The 22,029-nt window shown below is 42.2% G+C and overlaps 3 protein-coding genes across 16 annotated transcripts in view; 1 reads left to right on the forward strand and 2 right to left on the reverse strand.

Moving 5' to 3' along the window:
• AMBRA1 (autophagy and beclin 1 regulator 1) overlaps positions 1-5,931 on the reverse strand; it is a 178,686-nt gene extending 172,755 nt beyond the window's left edge. For 2 of the 6 annotated variants that reach the window (XM_045825369.1, XM_045825368.1), the window contains exon 1: positions 5,702-5,928. The gene's annotated coding sequence lies outside the window, so the exon portion shown is untranslated. Of the gene's footprint in view, positions 1-5,482; positions 5,574-5,701 lie in introns of those variants that run through there. The other 4 variants (XM_045825364.1, XM_045825366.1, XM_045825367.1 and 1 more) reach the window with 4 other exon arrangements.
• Positions 5,932-6,939: 1,008 nt separating this feature from the next.
• On the reverse strand, positions 6,940-20,228 carry HARBI1 (harbinger transposase derived 1). 3 transcript variants are annotated; one of them, XM_045825647.1, is made up of 4 exons: positions 19,827-20,152; positions 18,638-19,456; positions 11,786-12,089; positions 6,940-7,766 (listed from the first exon to the last, which is right to left on the reverse strand). In XM_045825647.1, exons 2-4 carry the CDS (start codon positions 19,305-19,307, stop codon positions 7,751-7,753), a joined length of 990 nt encoding a protein of 329 aa, XP_045681603.1. In that variant the 5' UTR covers positions 19,308-19,456; positions 19,827-20,152; the 3' UTR covers positions 6,940-7,750. The 3 variants fall into 3 exon arrangements, with proteins under 3 accessions (XP_045681603.1, XP_045681601.1, XP_045681600.1); XM_045825645.1 differs by lacking the exons at positions 6,940-7,766; positions 19,827-20,152 and adding an exon at positions 20,165-20,228 and having other exon boundaries at positions 9,681-12,089; XM_045825644.1 differs by lacking the exon at positions 6,940-7,766 and having other exon boundaries at positions 9,681-12,089.
• Positions 20,229-20,524: 296 nt separating this feature from the next.
• The window catches only part of ATG13 (autophagy related 13), a 36,848-nt gene continuing 35,343 nt past the window's right edge, over positions 20,525-22,029 (forward strand). For 2 of the 7 annotated variants that reach the window (XM_045825254.1, XM_045825257.1), the window contains exons 1-2: positions 20,526-20,871; positions 21,228-21,341. The gene's annotated coding sequence lies outside the window, so the exon portion shown is untranslated. Of the gene's footprint in view, positions 20,872-21,227; positions 21,342-22,029 lie in introns of all 7 variants that reach the window. The other 5 variants (XM_045825256.1, XM_045825258.1, XM_045825259.1 and 2 more) reach the window with 5 other exon arrangements.

Consider the following 22,029-nt stretch of genomic DNA (forward strand, 5'->3'; position numbering starts at 1 on the left):
GATCCCTCACTGGGTCTCCTTTTCAAAACCCATGATTTCCCCCCTTTGACTCAATTTTTAAATGTTGCTATGTTCCAAAGCTCACTTGTTACCCTCTTCTTTTCTCTATGGGGGGGGGGGGAGGGGAGAGGAAACAGGAAAAGAAAAGAAAAAAGGGCCTGGCCAGGTAGCTCACTTGGTTAGAGCGTCATCCTTATACACCAAGGTGATACACCAAGGTTACAGGTTAGATCCCTGGTCAGAGCACATATGAGAATCAACCAATAAATGCATAAGTAAGTGGAATGACCAATCAATCAATATCTCTATCTCTATCCCTCTCCCCACCTTCCTCTTTCTCTCTTAAAAAAACAGTAAATTTTTTTTAAAAAAGGAAAGGGAAAAAGAGATTCAATAAGTAGTACTAAAAACATTTGCAAGATCTTTTAATTCTTGGTCCCTGGCCAGGTAGTACAGTTGGTTAGAGCATCGTCCTGATGAGCCAAGGTTGTGGGTTCGATTCTGGTGAGGGCACATACAGGAGTCAACCAAAGGATGGGAGTCAACTAATGGATGCGTGAATGAGTAGAGCAATGGGTCAATGTGGATGTCTATCTGCCTCTCTCTTTCTCTCAACAACCCTCCATCTAAAATCAACAAATAGCCCTAGCTGGTGTGGTTCAGTGGACTAAATGCCAGCTTGCTAACTGAAAGGTCATTGGTTCAATTCCCAGTGAGGGGGGGGCATGCCTGGGTTGCAGGCCAGATCCCCAGTTGGAGGTGTGCGAGAGGCAACCAATGACTGTTTCTCTCACATACTGATGTTTTTCTCCCTTTCTCCCTCCCTTCCTCCCTTCTCTCTAAAAATAGATAAATAAAATCTAAAAAAAAATTTAAATCAATAAATTAAAATTTTTTAAGATACTTTTAATTCTTAGAAGGCATCAAACAAGATTGTAGACATTGTTATATAAACACTCAGCAGATGCTACATTTTTCCTCTCTCAAATTCATGACCACTATCCTAAGTCTGTCGCTTTATATAAGGTACTTCAGCTTATTCCCTGCTACAAATACACCTGAAGACATGGCGTGTATCTAGTGTTCGAATTCACTGATCCCAACTTCGAAAGAATAGTTATTTGAGGAAAAAATGAGAACTAATTAAATTTAGGTCACATTAGAATTAAAATATTAAACTCATTAGGCAAGCACGCTGGATATCTGTAAGCCCTAGTTATCCTTTACCACAGCAAGTCCAGTGTCATCATACATTAAGTAACAGACAACTATTACATGTAGCAATCTTAAATGAAGACTTCCATTGTGATGGCAGCAGGGGGAACTATAATTTACTGAATGGTGGTATGTTGTAACTGCAACTTTAGGGGGATTAAGGATGTCATGACTGGCAACTGCAGTCCCTATGAACACACAGTGCCTTCCTCACTCCTTCATCTCTCTCTGTCAGCCCTGGATTGTTTCTTTCAGAGCACAGCCTAAATTTCAATATTCCTCAGATACCCGGTCAACTCTGCTTCCCACTGAAATAAATTCCGTAAAAGCAGGAACCCTCAAGTCTACCTTTGTATACCAGCATCTAATGAGCATTCAATAAATATTTGCTGGGTGAACTAAAGTCTGAAACGGTAAGGGTTGAAATACAGACTCACAATAAAGAAATAGTTCCAAAAGGTGTAATAGGCATACTTCATACCTCAGGAATAAACACAGCAGAAAAAAATACTCAGTGAAGAAGGGGAAAAGTTTAGATGGAGAAGTGGAAATATCAACCCCAAGAGTAAAGGAAGAGACAGAGAGGAAGTTGGAAAAGATCCTACACTAATCTCCAGACACACAAACCGGGACTGATTGGAAGAGAGGGGTAACTATGCTTAGTCTCACTCCATCTACACATAACAGCACCTAAAAGTCATATTTCACTAGCACTTCCATGCACTTACTCCTTTCCACATCAAGTTAGCAAGCTCTTTCAATGATGGTTTAATGTTTATCACCTCTATTCTCCTTAACTGTCAAGCATAATGGTGCCTTGAAAACATAAGTAGTCCAAGAACCTAGGTGACATCTGTTCATTGTTGCTATAAGATAGCATGGGAGTTAACATTTGAAGAGCACTTTATCTTTTCAAAGAAGCTTCATGTACTTTTTCAACAGAAGAATTATGATTGAGGTGTTCTCTTTCCCATTCTTTAAATACAGATTCATAGCCCTGGCTGGTGTGACTCAGTGGATTGAGTGCCAGCCTGCAAAGCGAAGGGTCGCCAATTTGATTCCCAGTCAAGGCACATATCTGGGTTGCAGGCCAGGTCCCCAGGGGGTGGGGGTAGGCGTGAGAGGTAACCATACATTGATGTTTCTCTTCCTCTCTTTATCCCTCCCTTCCCCTCTAAAAATAAAGAAATAAAATCTTTTTAAAAATAGTAATAAATACAGACTCGTTAAAAGCATTCAAAGTCTTGGATCTCAGGCCCAGCTCTACTATACACTTGCTGTGTGATCTTGGTCAAATTATTTACTCTCTCTGAGCTCAGTATCCATCAGGAAAATAAAATCTACCTTGAAGGACTATTATGAGTATTAAATGAGATCAAACACATGTAAAAGACAGTAACCTTCCCCACAGCCTCCTTTAAAAATTTGCACAAGACTTCTCAGCAAGTTAAGCTGGTAAACCTAGGACTTAAAACCTGGTCTCCTGATTCCTTAATCTTTTTTTTTTTCCTTACCACATCACTTTGGCAGATTGCCACATACTACTGGATACATAAATTGCCACATTGACAAAAACTGATCACAAAATTTTTTATCTATCAGTAACTAATTTTAGTTTTGGAAAAAGGAAAAAATAGATCTGATTAACTTGAGGGAGAGAACAGGCTTTAAAATGTAAAATATAAATCACTCTTAAACCACAGAACAGGTTGTACCATAGTACCTCTGCATAAACAGAAATTATGACAAGAAACAGAAAAGTTCTCTTTAGGTTTATGAGGAACAATTGGAGAAAGAAACAAGAATGACTATGATTAAAGGAACTTTAAGGTTTTGGGAGGTTTTTTTGGTTGTTGTTTTTTTGTAGTAAACCAAACCACTGGGCAAAAAGATTTGCATCCCATTCCAAAATAACTCTATCGTCACCAACTGGTGTGTCTCAGTGGGTCGGGAAAGGTCGCTGGTTCAATTCCCAGTCAGGGCACAGGCCTGGGTTGTGGGCCAGGTCCCCAGGTTGGGCGGTACGTGAAAGGCAGCTGATGAGTGTTTCTCTCCCTCTCTTTCTCCCTCCCTTCCCCTTGCTCTAAAAATAAATAAATAAAATCTTTTTTAAAAAAGCAAAACTATCAAGACATAGCTTGAAACGAGACCTAAGTGTGGTAACAACAAAACCTTTTCTCTAATTTCTTTAAGAGTGAGATAAATTATCAACATAAACTGCCAACATTCATGAATATCCTCGAACACCATAAATGTATGGATTCAGTATTAATAAACAGCTTAAAGGACCATGATCAAAAATATAAAAGTTTCATGAGCTTCTTAACACATGTTGAAAATATTTTGAAAATACATAGTATAAACCTAAGTTATCACTTTTCTAATGAAAATAACCAGTTATTTTCAACTGATACACATAACTCCTTCCAGGGCAAGTTCGAGAACACATTTAAAGAAGTTCACATCTTTACTAATCCCAGAGAACTTTCTTATTGAAAGAGAGGATAGAATTGTTCATTGACGTTCAGAGCCTGTAAATTTCTGAAAGGAAATGCCAGAGGAGAGCTTGATCTGACATTGACAGAACAGCACAAGGTTTAACCAAGAAAAAGAAAAGTTGAGTGAATTTCTATAGCAAAGCAGGGGAGAAGCTGGTAAGAAGCTGTATTTGCATAACCTCCCTACCATGACCACCAAATGTCTTCTCCTCCTCAATTCAACTTAAACCTCTGCTAATTATTTCCTATAAAAACCTAACAAAACGTTCCTGGCATTTGTTTCGGACTCTCACAGCAAACTCCACTTACTATGTAGTATTCTTTAGGAGCCAATGAGACACTACACTGCCTCCAAACTCTGTGCAAAACCTATCGATCCGCGGGGGACAGTGGCCCTTCCTTCCTTCTCTCAGGTCTTTCCTCTGACACCAAGTCTCTTCCACCACGAAAGTTCTCCTCAGAGAACACACACTCTCAGCCTCACTTCCCTGTCCAGAGTCTCCGTGAACATCCTCCGGTGGCTCTTCCCGAATCCCTTCCCAGGAGCAGCAGGGAAGTCCTGGTAACTAGGAAATCACTCATCATCAAGGGCCCCTCATGTAAATCTCGCTGACCTCATGGAAAAGAAAAACAAAAATAAATCACAGGAACAACGATCTTGCCACCCTCGTGTTAGACTCTGAAACTGCTAAAGGAACATAAGACTTGGATAGTTTCTATCCGAGGACGAGGATTTTAGTCTGTCCCCCCGGGAAAACCATTCTCCTACTTGTTCTACATACTGCAGAAACACTTCTTCAACCTAGAACGACCTCTCCGCTGATTATTTTCTTCAGCAAACAAGTTACACAAATTAGCACCATGACACTGAATCCAATGAAAATAAAATGAGTTAAGTACACTTAGTCCCCAAAGTCTCCAAGTTGGGAGACGAAAGGTAAACATAAGGGAGTTCCCAGAATGTTAACTTTCAATTCAAATATCTCAATATTTGCGTGCATGTTACACTCAACTTTTTAAAACTACGGTATGTGCAGTAACTAAACCACTACTCAAAAGTCAAACGACTGTTCTGAAAAAAGAATCCTGCGCTGGGATTCTCCTTAGAAACCAGACTCCCTCAGGACAGACATCTGACTTCAAAATCGTCACCATCATGTCAGACCTTAACCTCTTAACGCCGCAGCTGAAAGATTTCCGCTGAGAAACAGGCTGAAGGGAAAAAGAAATAAGAGTGTCAGCTAGACAGCAAACTACACAACAAACGAAATTTTCTATGAAGAAACAGAATGGAAATGGGCATTGTTACTCTTGCGAAAATAACACGGACGTTGAGGCGCAGAAACGACAAAAGGTCGCACAGTCCCTTCACTAGTGGAGTCGCCAGTGACAAGTCTATATTCCCGGGAAGGAGAAACCCAACGGCAGGTCGCACTTAAAGATCTGCTGGGGAGACGCGGCGAAGACACATCCCTGACCTCAGCCTCAGTTTCCCTACCCCCCCCCCCCAAAAGAGATGAGAACAGAACACTCCGCTCACAGGAGCCAGAGGACCTGGCTCCTCTCCACTCCAGAGCCCCTTCAAAGGCCGACCTCATCGGGGGTCCCCAGCGCGACCGAGTCCTGACAGGAGAGCTTGGGTGGGAGCGAGGAGAAAGGAAACGGGGTCAAAGCGCAAGATGCCTATCCGATCCTGGAAAGCGATGTCCCCCCCCCCGCCAACACCGGCGGTGACGACACCCGCCCTAGACCCGGCATCCCGAGCCTACCGCACCACACCGAGCAGCCCCAGCATCTCTCCCTCCTTCCGGCTTCTCCCTCAGTGCCCCGCCGCCTCTCCGACCGCGCCCCCGAACGCAGCCGGGAAGCTCCTCCTCTGGCCGCGTCTCCGCAGCCGACCCGCCCGCCCACCCGCCGGCGCCAAGGTCTCCTCAGCCAGACGGCGGAAGGATGCCGGGCCGGGCCTCCCAGGCTCCTCCCGGGCCTACCTGCAAGGCGGACGGGGGCTCGGTTTGCAGCCCAGCGAGGGGACGGAGCCACGAAGAGGAAGAAGAAGCAGAAAGGAAGCGAGGGTCCGCTCTACCGACCAGCGGGAGAAAGCAGCCTGAGCGCGGGGTCTCGCGGATATAAGTCAGCCTTCGACCCGGCGCCACCGCCGCTGAGAAGACATCAAGCGAGAAGACGGCGCAAAAGATCACCGAATACACGAACGTCCCAGACATCAAAGGAGGAGCGCCCGCGCAGTCGTTCAAGGAACTGCAGTCGAGCGCCGAAAAACATCTCGGTTCTACTCAAAGTTCGACTCCTGTCCAAGGCATAAACAAACAAGCCCAGATGGATCATAAGCCAAGAAGTAAAGAAAACCTGTGTTTCTGCCATTTTCTGTGTCAGTTGCCGGCTAAATTGTTTAGAGAACTGGAGTTTTTCTTGAGAGTGTTGAAGATCCAGTCCATAGCACAGTAACACTCGCCTGAACTATAGTTCAGCTACTACCTTATGGACTCCCAACACTATCCCAACTGAGCAAATTTGATACTTAGTTTCCTCACGGACCAGTGAGGTAAAAAAAAAAAAGATTTTGGATAGATACATAGATATAGATATGTGTATGTGTACACATACATATGACAAAGGCACAGAGGGAGAATCCAGACTGAGGAACAAAGTGAAAAGTCTGTTAAAGCTCAAATTTAGCTCTCATAAGCATAGCAAGGAGAAGCTGGGAAAATTCAAGGTTTTGTAGTCCTTAAGACAGGGGGGCGGAAAATAACACCCATAGTGCCTCTTATTTTTTTCCAACGGTCTACAACCACAGGCAAGTTTCTTACGTAATGATCGAGTCTCTGCGTTCAGAACCTGACAAAGTGTGTTGGCATTTTCATCGTCACAACAATAACCTCTTTCTGGTCTCTTAGTAAACAACCAAATATGTTCAGCACAAATATGGGTTAATATGTACATCCTAGCTACGATTCAGATAAGTTGTATAGTCCGATCAGGACAAATATTGATTTCCAAGTACTAGCAATAATACGGCTTACTGCCCCTCTCCCTAAGAAAGAAGGAGACCCAGAGGAAAGATATAAAAAGAAAACAAGATAGTTCCTTAGGAGTTTATAATCCAGTCAAAATGAAAGACATTATAACATTAGTGTTATAATTTATTGGGTATTTTTCCCAAAGTATAAGTATCTAGAAAGTCACAGAGGTGGTAAAGTAAGCCAGCTGGGCTGCCTAGACTCAGGAAACAAGTTAGAGAAACAAAAGAAAGGCCCTTGGAATTTAGGAGAGAGAAGGGCTGGGGAAGCACGCCTGAGTGGAAGAAGAGAGGGAAGGGAAAGACACAGGCATGCTCCCAGAGGGAAAGCGTGTCTAAACTGTTATTTTTAAACAATCTCCTCTGTTAAGCCCCTGAAAATGTTCGTACATACGTATATATATGAATCAACAATTATATATGACAGACTATATGTATATGTATATATGTATATATATAATGACAGATTTATTTCTGTGATATGAAAGAAATCCAGAGATTACAGCCCAGGGTAAGGTGTGGCCATTTAGTGTCAGGGACCAGGTTTCTGTTTTGTTGCTTTGACATCTTCAATAAATGCCTTTTAGGCCCTGGCTGGGTGGCCCAGTTGGTTGGAGTGTCATCCTGTACACCAAAAGGTTGTGGGTTCGATTCCCAGTCAGGACACATACGTAGGTTGTGGGTTTGGTCCCTGGGACCCATTCAGTAGGCACACCAATTGATCACATCAGTATTTTTTTTTCTCTCTCTCTCTCTCCACTCCCTTCTTCTCTCTCTAAAATCAATAACCATATCCTTGGGCGAAGATCAAAAAAAAATTTTAAGGTGGTTTAGGCTTATTCTGCTGGCAAAGTTGCATCTCTACCGATAAATTTCCTTAGAGAACTGTTGCTTTTCAAATGTGGGTTAAGCTTCAGTGTGACGACAGTTCACTAGTTCTTATGGAGAAGTCTTTTGCACAGAAGAGTAGATCACAAGAGATCAGTTGAAACCCTCAGGCCTACAGGAAGGACGACCTGAAAAAAGGAAAACAGGGGGGCAGAAGTAAAGATCATCCTGGGATGCACCGCCACTGCCTACATATTGGTGTTAAGCCTCAATAATTCATCATTATGTTGTTGATTGTTATATTCTCAGAGGATTCTCCTAGGGTAGCCAGACTCTTCAAGGTAAGATGGAGTGAAGGGAGGGGAAAGGAGTGAAGGGAAGGATATTGATCTTTACCTTGGCTTTGGGCTCTGAGAAACAAATCAGGCCTAGACCTAGCATGAAATAACTAGCAGTACCATGATTCCTCTTATTAGGAAAACCAGGAAGTAGAGTTAGGCCTTAAGCAGCCAAAATGATGAGCCAGTTGTAAGTTTTGCTGTTGCAATTCTATTGTTCTTTTTTGGATTTTTTTATACTGTTCTTTTGTAACCTGTTCTAACAGCACTGTAGGATACAATACACACTTTGGGCTGGATGGTAAAGTTAGAAGCAGCATGGTTATACAACAGCAGCCCATAGAAGGAGAGAGATCCAAAAAGCCTCTTCCTTCTTTGGAATTATTTATATTGAATAAATTTCCAATGGTGGTGAAAAAAACAAAAAATTTCCATGCATCTATGTAAACTTGCAGGGTTTTAACGTGTGGGTGTGTTTTTTATGTATATAAATGGTACTCAGATACAAAATAAATTTTCCAGCAGTGGAATTTATCAATGGATTAAAATATATGAACATTTTAAAACTCTAGAATGACAACATGTCCTTCCATGAAGAAAGCTGTGTATGTAAGGTTAGAGTAGGTCGCAACAGAATGATGCTTAATGTTTCGCTGGGTGAACATGGAGATTTCTTTCAAAGACTTTTTTTACTGAAATTTACTAATTTGTGGTTTCAAGTTCTACACTCCTTGCTCCTATTTAGTATCCAGAGATCTCATCTCTCATACTTGATTATCACGAAGAGGATTTTAGATTGCAGTCATATTTTCTTTTAAAAGAGCCTGTGAATTGTATGTACTGGGGAACTGGGTTATCCCCAGCCTTCAGTTAGTACTTTACCTTTCTTCCTTCATGGCCATTCTCACAATCAATAAAGTCTTAGCTTAATTCTGAGTCAACATCATAAGATCTGATGGGATCTAGCAACCACGTGCCATGGGCTCTGAGGACATGTGTGTGCACAATGGGTAAGACTCATTGATTTATTCTCTGGTCTTCCTCCTAAATTCTCCTCCTTTACCAGGAAAAGTAACTGGTAAGCTCAGTCCTGGAGTTGGTTTCAGTTTATGGTATCAGTCAGGGATACAATCATAGTAGGTCTATTATCTGTCTAGACTCTATTTTACCCCTCCCCACCTTTTACACATCTACACTATACAACGCCATTAGAATTGTGTCTTCTTTTTTGTCCCCAAGTTAAATTAACTTGCTATAGACTCCTACAGCCCAAGGGTCAGGAAAAGAGCTCCCTCTCTGTTAATTTATTTTTCTTTATATGTATTTTTTTAGTTTTCTGTTCATTTTAAACTAAGAATATATTTATGGTCCCTCTTTTGTGTAGTTTGAAATTGGTAAATCAGTGGCAACCCAATATTGTAGTTTCCTCTTAATGTATCTTCGGACTTTGCTGTCTTGAAACATCTAAGGGCAAATCTGGAAAACTCCTGTGCTGACCAAATGGTCATCTATGGGAAGATGAGGCTTATATAAGACAAGCAAAATCCTTGACTCTTTCCCAAAGCTGTGCCAGGAAGACACTATGAATCCACAATAAGGCCCTCAAAAGAAGACTTCTCAGGCACTTACATAAAAAGCCACTATGAGCAAACTCTTAGCAATTTGCAAGTACAAACCTTGATCCCTTCCCTAGGTCATTTTGGGGAAAATGTGACTATGAACTGAAAAAAAAAACCCTGGCTTGTCAAAATCCAGATTGAAAGGAGATTAAAAGAATATATTTATACAGTTACTCTGTAGAATTATTAGGAAATATTAATAAAATGCTCCCAGGGAAAAACACTGCCAGCCAATGTTCAGTCAGTTCAGCACTCAGAAATTATCTTTGGTATGTAAGTAAGACTTGAAATTGCATTTAAAACCTCTCCAAGACCGTCTTTCCAACTCAGACTTCATGTCACCATCGACTGAGTTGTGAAAGCCCCAATTTTCCTTTAATGTAGTTTTTTAGGGCTAAAATGCTAGGCACTTTCCAAGATGACTCTCCACCTCGCCACTTAGATGTATGGGTGGCTGTAACCCTTTCCTCAGGCAATAGGCAGAACCAGAACTTTATAGGGTAAAACATCCACCTCAGGAAACTTGGAAAGACTGTGAGGGTTAAAATATTACCTTATGCAGGAGACAAAGCAAGCTTGGATTACAAGTTAAACTTTACAAAGGAAAAAATGTAACAGGGCACCTCTATTGCACAATAGGCAGAGCTGAAGTTTACAGTCACCTCTTTGTTGTTCACTCCCATCTCAATGACTTCATTGTACATTGCAAGCTCAGCCTCCTGCCAAATGGACCTACTCTTTATACTGCAGGATGATGATGGAAAAATAGCATTTGGAGTAGAATTAAACGGCAGATAATAATCCATAATTGTTTTTAATCTTGTGGATGAGTCACCCTCAATTTATTTCCAAGTTTCTCTGTCATCTGCTGCTCATTTCTTTCCTTTGAACGTTACCAGATTAACACTGCAGAAGGCAGGTAGGAAGTGATCCAAGAGGAACAACTCAGAGGTATCACATGGGGAGTGGATGAAAAATTGGGAACAAGACAATCCTCAGGAAAGTCTCTTTTTTTGGCCTAGCAAAGGCACCAATGTGTGAACCTAATTTACACTTTCATTATTCCAATCAGGTTATTTTTGTATCAGTATAATTCTAGAATAAGATGTGGTGGGGGATTATTTATTTCCTGGGAAATTCTGTCCGTTACTTTGCATACAAGATATTCAAGTAGGTCTAACTTCAAAATTAATTTCAAGTGAAATTATGTTCTTTTTACCTCTCCTTCTTAATACTTTCATATGCCTTCTTTATTCCCTAAATCTTCCTTCAGTACAAGGAATTTCAAAGCTGAAAGGCCAAACAGACATGCTAACATCACAATCATAAGAAATGTGATCTATGACATGAGCTGTTAAAACCTGGGTGACTCTCCTCTGTCCATCAATTTATCAGGGTCTTTAGATCCCCTGTAAAGTGTAAGCCTGTTATGTTACCTGTGTTTGACTTTTCTTCCTTAAGCTGATTGAGTTCTTAACCTATTTAGCCTCTAACTCCCACTCAGGGCTGGAAATAAGAGATTGGAGTCCAGATGTTCTCCCTGGGAACTAGGTCCAAGTCACAGTCTAATTAATGCAGAAAGACTAAAGACAAAGGTTTCGAGTTTCACACTGTATCTAACATCTTCTCAAAAACACAAAGCTGCAAACTCAGCTTAGTAGCCATTTGCCAGTGTCAGAAGACCGTCCTCCAACCTAAAGTTACTTTTTACACTGGCCTCAGATTATGCCTATGTTGGCAGCAAAGTGGAAAAGCTAAAATACCATCTGAATAATTCAGGACAAGTAAATACTGTTTTCATTTGAAATCTCCAGATAACTGAAATAAAAATAAAGTGTTCTGGCTAGATGCCACTTCCTTTTTGTTTGGTGTTGTAGGCACGATCATAAATGTCTGCGGACAGTGACCTTTCAAATGACTGAGGATCAACCTGGAGTCCAATGCATAGTAGGGAACTGTTGTCCTGCTTTTGGTTTAGTTAATAAAATTGCAAATGAATCAAGATATTCTGACATAGCCCCCATTCTTCTAAAAACACGCAGATTAAATGTCAATTTGGGACGAGTGTCCACACTCGGTTACTCTAGACGATGGAACTGTATAGGGGTTGGTGAGGGAGGAAGTCTGTCACAGGTCCTTCTGGAAAGCTTTCCTCCTCCTCCCCACCTTTCACATTAGCTAAAGTGAGTGAGCACCAGCTCCTGGCGGATCCGGTCGGCCTCCAGGTCCAGGGACTCCATGTGCTCATACCCTTCCTCAGGGGGCTGTTCCATGGGTCCTGTCGTTGGAGAGGACCAAACATCCATCCCATGCTCCAGGGAGATGTTGTGGAGGACACAACAAGCCGAGATGATGTGGCTGGACTTCTCCGGTGAGTACTGCAGTGCCCCCTTGGACCCATCCAGGCAGCGGAACCGGGAGCAGAGTGTTCGGAAAGTCTTCTCAATCACACTGTGAGTTGCAGAGTGGGCCATATTATAGCGATATTCGGCTGGCGTTTCATGAATGTGAAGAGGGGTCATGAGCCAGGTATGGAGAGAGAAGGAACTGTCACCTGCGGGGAAGTCCCAAAGAAACCATAAATGATTGCAACTGGAATATAAACAAAAAGGAAAATCCAGGAATACATACAGAGAATGCCCAAGAAAATGCAATGGCCTCTGGAGCTGAAGCACACCAGAAAAACCGACAGGGAAAATGCTTTGGTAAAAAAAAGGCTTGCCGGAGTCACAAGGAGGTAGACAGACGTGAGTATTAGCTGGGGGATATCCTTGGTTAAAACCAAGAGAGGAAAAACACTGATAGCTAAAGAAAGCCATGTCTGAAAAAATGTAGGAAAGAAGTTAAGGCACTGAAGGAAATAAAATTCCTGGATTTTCTGATAATAAAAGGTTAGTAAAAACTATCATACAGCAAACCAATCTTTAAAATTGTTAAAGAGCTAAAGCTCAAGAGGGGAAAAAAAAAGAATTCTGCCATGAGATTTCAAAACACTTGTGAAGAAAATTTCTAACTTTACCACTAAAATGTCAGGTCTGAATGTACCACCTGGGTAATGCAGAATATTTCATAATAATTCATTCTCTTAGTGCTAAGAAGAATAAAATAAAAGTCCCAGCATCTGTGGTAGAGACCAGAACTCAGGTGTCCTACCTTCCTAGATATGCCATTCACTAGAACAACACCTTTGTAACAGGTAGAATTTTACATGAACGAGGAAAGCATAAATATAATGATGCAAATATTACTAATGATAAGGAAATAAAATCAGAAGTCAGTTAAAATAATATATGCAAGGCATTTCCCTTAGTGACCTATCAAATGATCTTGGGAAGTGCTAAAAATAAAACAAAAACTGGGCTACAATGTCCTGACACAATGTTTCTTTAATGTTTCATTGTCCTGACTCACTGGTCTGGCAGATGAAATGTCTCAGACAGAGAGGCACAGCCTCTTAGAAATCTGAGGCAAACAGGCCCTAGTTGCTGTTCCTTGAGCCACCATCAATTTCAGTAAGTAGCTATGGGGAGTGCTAGGCACTGTTCCAAAACACATAGTACTCCTTTATTTTTGGAGCTTACATTTTTAAGAACTGGATTAACTTTATTTTTATTTTTTAAATATTTTATTTATTTTTAAAGAGAAGGAAAGATAGAGAGGGAAACATCATTTGGCTGTCTCTTAAATGCCTCCAGTGGGGGACTAGGCCCGCAACCCAGGCCTTTGCCCTGACCCTGACCAAGAATAGAACTAGCAACCTTTCACTTTCAGAACAATGCCCAAACAACTGAGCCACAGGAGTCAGGGTAATTAACTTTATTTTGTTTAATATACATTGTAGCTCTGGCTGGTGTGGTTCAGTGGAATGAGTGCTGACCTGTAAGCCAAGGGGTCACTGGTTGGATTCCTGGTTGGGGCACATGTCTGGGTTGCCGGCAGGTTCCCAAGTGGGGGAGCATGTGAGAGGCAACCACACATTGATATTTCTCTCCCTCTTATACCTCTTTCTAAAAATAAATATATTAAAAACAATTTTTTGTAATTAATTTTTTAAAATTGAGACATAATTGATATACATTGTGTTAAATATCTAAAAGGTCTCACAAAATTTTCAAATTTTTATTTGGCTGGCTTTTTTTCTATTTGTCCTAAGTACAACCTATTTAAATTGAACTCACCTTTACTAAATGTTGGGAACCTCCCCGCCTGGTTTCAGAAGCTGTAATTCCCCGTGGCTAAAGCTGAGTAGAAAGACCCTGGGACAATAAGCCACTCAGGAGACAAAGCTTAGCTTCCTTGTAAGGGTGCTGCCTCTATCCCCATTTACTTCACCCTGCTTGGCCCCAGGCAGATGACTGGTTAGCCAAAGACAGGTAAGATTCCTCAAGGGAGGGGCAACCTAAAACAAGCATGGTCATGAAGAGGCCCTCAGGGAAGGACTTGGGGGATATAGAAAAAGGGGGTGATGGACCCTCACCCCTTGGCTTTGACATAGCCTGAGTCCTCATTCTGTCTGCAAGAAGTCTCCTAATCTTTTGACTGCCTTACTTCCCCTAAGGGATTTAAGCCTGAAACAATGCTGGAGGTGGGTGCCGCCCTGTGCTGGAAAGAGTGGGTTTCCCAGGGCAATCAGGCCTAGGAAAGAATGCATAAAATCCTTTGAAACCTACTCTGCTAACACCCTCAATTTAAATGATAAGGGTCCAAGCAGGAAATGAATTTGTTCCCCAAAGTTTTACGGCCCTCTACCTGACCCTTACTAAAAATAAGCCCTCAGAGTTCTTTGAATATTATCTATTGTTTAATCATTACTGCCTGACAATGACTGATGAGCTTTACATATACTCCCTGTATTCCTATGCAAATAAAACCAATAAAAGTCCATTGAGGAAAAGGCTCTAGTCTTTCTCCTTTGAGAAAGCTCAACTACCTTTCCTCCCCAAGCTGACCATGTCTTGGTAGACTGACTTATTCTCATCAGTGGCGGCTGGGGGCGGGCGGCCAGGTGATGGGGGGGCCTGTAGGCAGGGCTCCCCTACAACTAAATACTGAATTTAAGAAACTGACGTAGCCCTGGCTGGTATACCCTGGATTGAGCCCCGGATTGAGCATCGGCCTGCGAACAGAAAGGTCGCTGGTGTGGTTCCTAGTCAGGGCACCTGCCTGGGTTGCAGGCCAGGTCAACCAGTCAATGTATCTCTTGCCCATCAACGTTTCTCTCCTTCTCTTTCTACCTCCCTTCCTATCTATCTAAAAATAAATAAATAAAGTCTTTAAAAAAAAAGAAATGGATGTAAATAATAATGAAAATAATATCTGTGACTCACTGAATAGCTATTATGTAGAAAGCACTCTGCTGGGCAATTCTAAAATATTATCTTTTTTAAAGAAAAATTTTTATCAGTTTATTTGAGCCAAACAGATGACATATGCAGTGAAGCAAGATCTCCATTGCTCCTTGAAAATATTATCTTTTGTTATCTAATCCTAACTCTGCCAGATTAGATAATATTAAACTCATTTTACAAATGAGAACATCAAAATATGTGTCAGCCATCATTTGACATGTTAGGCAAAGGAAGGAGAAGCCAGTCACTAATGCTAACATCAGACTCAGTGTCACTAAAACAATAGTGTAATGCAATAAAAGAGAATAAGATAAACATTTAAGATGAATGCCAAAGCACAGAGATGCTAAATGATGTTTGTTAAATGTTTTTGTAAGAAACAGTATGAGCCATGGACATGAACTAAGGTGGGGAGGAATGATAGTGGGAAGAGGATACAGGGTGGAGGGGAATAAAGGGGAGAAAAAAATGGGACAACTGTAATAGCATAATCAATAAAAAATATTTTTTTTTAAAAAGAAACAGTATGAGGATTAAATAGGGAGACATACAGGACAAACTAGTTAATGTAGGCTTTTTATAAAATGCTCAGTGGTCATTAACTGGTTATAATCCAAGTACCACTGGAAGGAAGTCAGACGCTCAAGAGGGGATTAGGATCAGAAGTGCTGAACAGATTACACTTGCTTACACGATCAGCCATTCACAAGACATTCTGGCAGGTCTCACCAAAGCTGCTTAATAGCACTACACTAGAAGCTGAAGAAATAAGAACTCAGGCTGATTTGTTTGCAGGAACACATACATTTAGAAAAGGGGAATTAGGTAATGTACTCTGAAGGGACAAATGAGAATGAGGACATGAAGGAAAGACACCTACAGTGAAAAACCCCAGAAAACAAAGGAGAATCAGAGCTAATTCTAGATTTGGCAAATCTAGATCTATTTCATAAATCTGATGGTGTTAAGATATAATCAGCTAGCCATCTTTTTTTAAGCTTCTTGGCATTGCTCATAATCCTGCCAATGTATCCGCACACCACCTCACTGTCCACACACCCTCTAGACACCAGTGATCTCCAAACATGTCTGTGTGTACCAATCCATTTAGCATTAATCCATCAGGATACCTGTTAAAAATGGATGTCTAGATTCTTTCCTTGTATATTCTCATTCTCAAAGTTTAAGGTGGGGCCCAGTGATATACATTTTTAATAAATCCCCGGATGATTTGGGAAAATTTGGGAAACATTATAGTAGTCCAGGGGTCTTCAAACTAGTTTTCCTATTAGAGTTGGCTTTCCAAAGAGTGCATTTATCAGTTCCCCCAGAACTGAGAGTACTAAGGGAATCAATTTCTACATGGGTCTACTTTCTCCATCTTTAGTGCCCGGCACATGGCCTGGTGCTAAAACCGGCCTTCACAAACATTTGTTAAATATTGTTAGAATACCCATCTCTCACACTGCCACTCTTCCTATAAAGACATGAATCAAAGAAGTACATAAAAATTTGTCAGAGTTTTTACTTATTTTTAACTTTCCTGTGAACAAATAAAAAAACTAAGCCCTGGCTGGTGTGGCTCAGTGAACTGAGCACTGGCTTGAGAATGGAAGGGTCAGAGGTTCAATTCCCAATCTAAAGCACATGCCTGGGTTGCAGACCAGGTCCCCAGTAGGGGGGGTGCAAGAGGCAACCACACTTTGATGCTTATCTCCCTGTCTTTCTCCTTTCCCCTCTCTAAAAATAAATAAATAAAACAACCTTAATTTTTTTTTAAAAAAACCTACTTTCAAACCATAATTACAACCCAGTCTGGGGTCCCAAGATATGAAGGGAAAGAAAACCAGTAATTCCTACATGACCTTGAAGTCCTTAAAAAAAGGAGTATTTGCCAAACAGAGTAACTCCTCATATAATATAGTTTTTGTTGTTGTTTGTTTTAAACAACAGACAATTATTTCACAGTTCTGGTGGCTGGGATGTCTGAGAATCAGGGTGCTAGGTGGAGCTTGGGGGGTCATATAATCTAGTTTTGAAACTTAAACACAGTGACTTAAACAATCTGTGCCTTAATTTTCTCATCTGTAATATGTTACTATTATTAGTATTTAAGTCCTTATGAGTTTTTATAAGGATTAAGTGAGATAATCCAATGCAAAATGCTTACAATACTGCCTGACAAATTCTAAATGTTCAGTAAATTTTAGCTGGCTTTACAGGGTACCAAAGTAATTCCGTATGAAATGAGCTTGGAACCAAAGTACTCCCACAGTTGTGGAAACAGCCAGATGGAACACTTGTAAAACTTTCCTTCACTTTTTGGTGTGAGTTGTATGATATTTGAAAGTTCAAAGTAGGCACGCAATGGGATTAAGATAAAGGTCCAGTAAACGAGAAGGTGGTGAACTCACTGCAAACGGTATGCAGAAACAGCAGCTCAAGAAAAATCACCAAGATCCAAGATGTTACACATGGCACCCTGGCAGCTTTAAACCACTCAGTGTAACAGCAGACTCTTCCCACTTGGAACAGGAGAGGTTTCTCTTTTATGAACCAGTAAATTCATTAAAGAGAAACAAAGTACATTAGAGAGAAATAAGTGTTGATTGTCTGTTATGTACTAAACACTGTGTCATGAACATGCACAGTGAGGATATGAGCACTGGTTTTGAAAGAGGTGTCTTGAAATCCTAAATGTATCTTTTCATCTCTCACTTATCTTGTATATAAGATAACCCTTGTCTTGTTGCTCACATTAGAGTAAAAAAAGAAAAAACCCCCAACGAACCAACCAAAGCTACCAGCCTCAAGGGTTGTATCAATCACTGTTAGCACTACCCCTCATAGCTATACAGTCCCTTCAGTTTGCACTGTCCAATATTGAATGGGTCTTGTCCTACTCATATCACTAAACCAGCTTTCAAATGGCACTGGGACAGATCCATGGAGTTCCTGTAACACCTGTGTAAGTGCACTGTCTACTATCATTTTCATATAAATATACTGACAATCACCAATGGTAAAAATAATATATTTGTACAATACTTTATCATGAACTTGCCTAATCCTAACAATAGGTATTACTGCTGTTGACATTATTTTCACCATTGTCTAGCTGATAAAAAACTAAGTCTTGTATGACTATTTAACAAGATCTGTACTGATAAGTATTTTGGCTGCATTTAAGGGACTGTTTTTGTAGGCTCGTTGTTTGCAACTACAAAACACTACTGCAATGCAAATTCTTATTATGTAATTTTGTTTTACACCACCAGTGTTCCTATCTATGAACGTGCACCTCCATGTAATCTCTCAGAAGTGGAAGATCTGGGTCAAATAATATGCTCTTAAAACTTTGATACAGCCCCTGGCTGGTATGGCTCAGTGGAATGAGTACTGGCCTGTGAACTGAAGGGTCACCGGTTCGATTCCCAGTTGGGGCACATGCCTGGGTTTCGGGTCAGGTCCCAAGTTTGGGGTGCATGAGAGGTGACCACACACTGATGTTTCTCTCCCTGTCTTTCTCCCTCTCTTCCTATCTCTCTAAAAGTGAATGATTAAAATCTTTTAAAATATTAATACATGTCCTTTAAAATGGTGATTTTGAAAAATTAAGGCTCAAAGAGTTCTCACCTTGAAGTCTCAAAAAAAGGACGGGGCTGAGACTCAAGTCTATAGACTCCCATATTTCATTTACTCTGCTACATAATTCCATGGCTACAAAATGAAGCATGTCTACCTGCAAACTTACCAAGCAGCCAGCTGTCTTTGTGCATCCCAGCTTCAAACTGCCTACTAAGGGAAGACTGCTGCAGCACCGCGTAGTCCTGCAGGCTGCCTGGCCAGTTGGTCTCCACAGCCATGAGTGCCCCTCTGATGTCGCACACCATCAGGCAGTTTAAAGAATGCAGACCTTTACGGTTCACGTAGGAGAGGTCTTCAGCATTTGGTGCCTTGATTGCCACATGCATACAGTCAACCACTCCTATTACTCCTGGCATCCCAGCCAACCCATAGAACTCATCCTTCAGAGCCTGAATGGATGCCTCATCAGCTGGAAAGCGAATGAACTGTGAGGCTCTTTCCACAAGTGCTTCAGTGACATTGGCAACACATCGACTCATTGATGCCTGACTGATTCCAATAGCATCTCCCATCCGGGTCTGGAAGGAACCTGAAGTATAGAAGCCCAGTGCTGCAAGGATCTGTGTCTCTGGGCTAATAGCCCTGGATCTCTGAGTAGGTCTAGAAAGACTGGCTCCCAAGAGCTCCACCAAGCAATAAATGAACTGTCGAGGAAAACCATACATGGACATCAAGTAGTCATCAGTGACATCATCAAGCTTAAAACGGTCCAATGTCCGGTGACCTCGTCCATATAGTAAGAGATCACAGTCAAGCACCGTTATTGGTATAGCCATGGTACATGTGAATGTTGCCTCTCTTTCCCTCGGCTACTTTTCCTGAAATCTTCCCAGTGAAGAGGTTGGTGCAAGAAGGTATTTAAAGAAGTGCCAGAATGCAACAGTTAACCACCAGTTAAATGGCTCTGGCATTTATAATCTTCTTTCTGTAAAGGTTAAAAGAAAAAAAATTAGAAACCTACTAAAAACTTTTAAAGTGATTCAAAGGCTACAATAGCTACTTTCCACAAATTTCCATTTTGTTCAAGCAAAAGGTGCTATACTTTAACTCTGGGTTTTCCTCCACTAACTCACTGCCCGCAGTCTTTGTTTTGGTTTCAAGGATAATGGGAGTTGTATTTCAGTGGCTCATTTAATGCCCAGCATTTGAACTGGGAGGAGCAAAAGATTAATGGAGGAGATGGCATAATTATCCACAAAGTAAAAGAGGCCTGCACCTAACTATACAGGTCACGAAGAAGCTGACATAAATCGGAACTACCCAGAGCAGGAATTAGTCATGGCGGGTTTCATTACCTAGAGCTTTCCGGCACCACCTGAACAGGATGGATGGGTGTGTGCGTGCACGCGCGCTCGTTCAAACCTGTCTAACAAGGGAGAAGGGGGAAAAACCACCCACGATCCAGGCTGATGGACGTGGACTGTGTGCTCTCACAATAGTGAGGCGGGGGGTTAGGAAGTAGAGAAGAGCAAACAAGTTAGAATGAAGGTGCGAAAGAAGACGTTGAGAGAGCTAGAGTTGAGAGGCGACACTGCCGCTTTTAAGAGGCGACTTAAAAATACAGAACACGGAACATTCCGTAAATCTGATAGCGCCGGCCACTCTCAAAGTCCAGCTAAAGTCCGTCACCCACCTCTCGATGGCTGCCAGGTTACCAGCCCCAGTCCCCACCCACCCAGCCTGGTCCGGCCCTCCTCCAGGGCCAGCAGTCGCTCACAGTCCGCCACGGCGCCCAAGCGGCGGCCTGGCTGCCGCAGCCGTGGTGACTTGCGATTCGCAAGTGCATATTCCTCACGGGCCCCAAACGTCCTCGCTCTTTCAAAGACCCCGTCCTTTACGCTTTTATTTTCTTCTGAGACGCTTGGAAATATTGGCCATAAAGACCTATAGAAATGAAAACAACTTTTATGGGAATTTCGAAGAGGAAAGAGATTAACTACGGTGTTTGTATGTAGCGAAAGTGCGGCGGAGGTTACTCAGCTGTATTTCCTCCGTGGCCCTCTTCCTCCCCCCTCCTTCACCCAAGCGGATGAAAACAAACACTAAGGATGGCGGCGCCGGGAAGCGACCGGCTGCTGGGTTTAAGGCAGGAGTGATCGCTTGAGCCTTAAAGAGTTCCGGTCGACGTGAGTGTGCCAACTCACTCAGTCCTGAGAGCGAGTACCTGGGGCCTGCGAACCACCGGCCTCCTGAGGCGTGAGACGGTGTCTGTCTGCGACCAGGGCTGCCAGTGCTGCCCCGGAGCGCGGAGCCCTCAGCCGGGAGGCGCAGCTGGCCGGCCCCAGGCCCCGGCCACCGTAATGAGAGCCCCGAGCCACTCTTTGGGTCGCAGCTTTGCAGGTACTAACTTTAGAGGGGTACCCCCAGATCTCTCAGCGCCCCCGGGTGGGGGGCTATGGATCTGCGGCCTGTCGCGTCCCTCCTGGGGAAGCTGAAGCGGACTAGCCGCAGTTCGGTCCCCTGAGCTTTCTTTGCGAAGTCGGGTTGGTGTAGGTGGCCTCGGCCCCTGATTTTACCCAGTTTTTATAAAGATCCCAGAGCTCTGGTCTCTACTTTCTCAGTTCTTTGGATTAAGTCCTGAAGGTTTTTGGAAGTAATTTTGGGTCCATAACTGCGGGGTTGGGTACCAGGATGAGTCAGGTAGGTTTTCTTGCGATCCAGATTTGCTGAGTGCCAAATATGTACTCCGCGTGTAGGTGAGGGTGACTCTTGACTAGTGAAAAAAGACTCAAGGTTCACGACTGTCTTCTCACTGGCAGTGGAACGGCTTGTGGAAACCTGCGATCCATTGTCATTAAATAAATCTCTGGGTAAGTGGCTAAGCACCTTCTTGGGGTCATCACTAACTCATCTCAGTTTTCACTTTCCCAGTCAGTTCTCAGTTTGCCTGGTCGGTTCAGCGTAGCACTGCACTTTGAGCGTTTTTTCTTCTGCTGTGCATCCCTCCGCCAGAGAGCCAGCTAGGGATAGAGATAGGGAGAAGGAACATGAATGAATGAATATTAAAGAAGAAAAGTACCCATTTTCTTATTCTTCGTTTAAAACTCATTATCTAAAGTGAATTAAACACCTTCAATGGGAGTTGTGCAATAGTAAGAAACAATAGACCCTTCCCTTGCACTAAATTAACTTCCAGGTTTTTGTTTCATGAGTGTTCTTTTCATGTGTGCATATTGTGGCTCCAACTAAATTGCATGCTTTTTTGTTTTCAACTCCATTTTCACCTGAGCAGAAGTCTTATAAATGCTTGTGGAATGGAATCCTGAGTTAACAATATATTTTTTAAAGATTTTATTTATTTATTTACATTTAAAGACAGGAACGGAAGGGAGAAAGAGAGTGAGAGAAACATCAGTGTGCAAGAGATACATCTACTGGTTGCCCCTCACATGCCCGTACTGGGGACCTGGCCCACAACCCAGGCCTGTGCCCTGACTGGGAATTGAAATGGCGACCCTTTGGTTTGCAGGCCAGCATGCAATCCACTGAGCCACACCA

Source organism: Phyllostomus hastatus, unplaced genomic scaffold (assembly GCF_019186645.2).
Source record: "Phyllostomus hastatus isolate PE091 unplaced genomic scaffold, TTU_PhHast_1.1 phas_scaffold_585, whole genome shotgun sequence".
In the NCBI taxonomy this organism is placed as follows: Eukaryota; Metazoa; Chordata; class Mammalia; order Chiroptera; family Phyllostomidae; genus Phyllostomus; species Phyllostomus hastatus.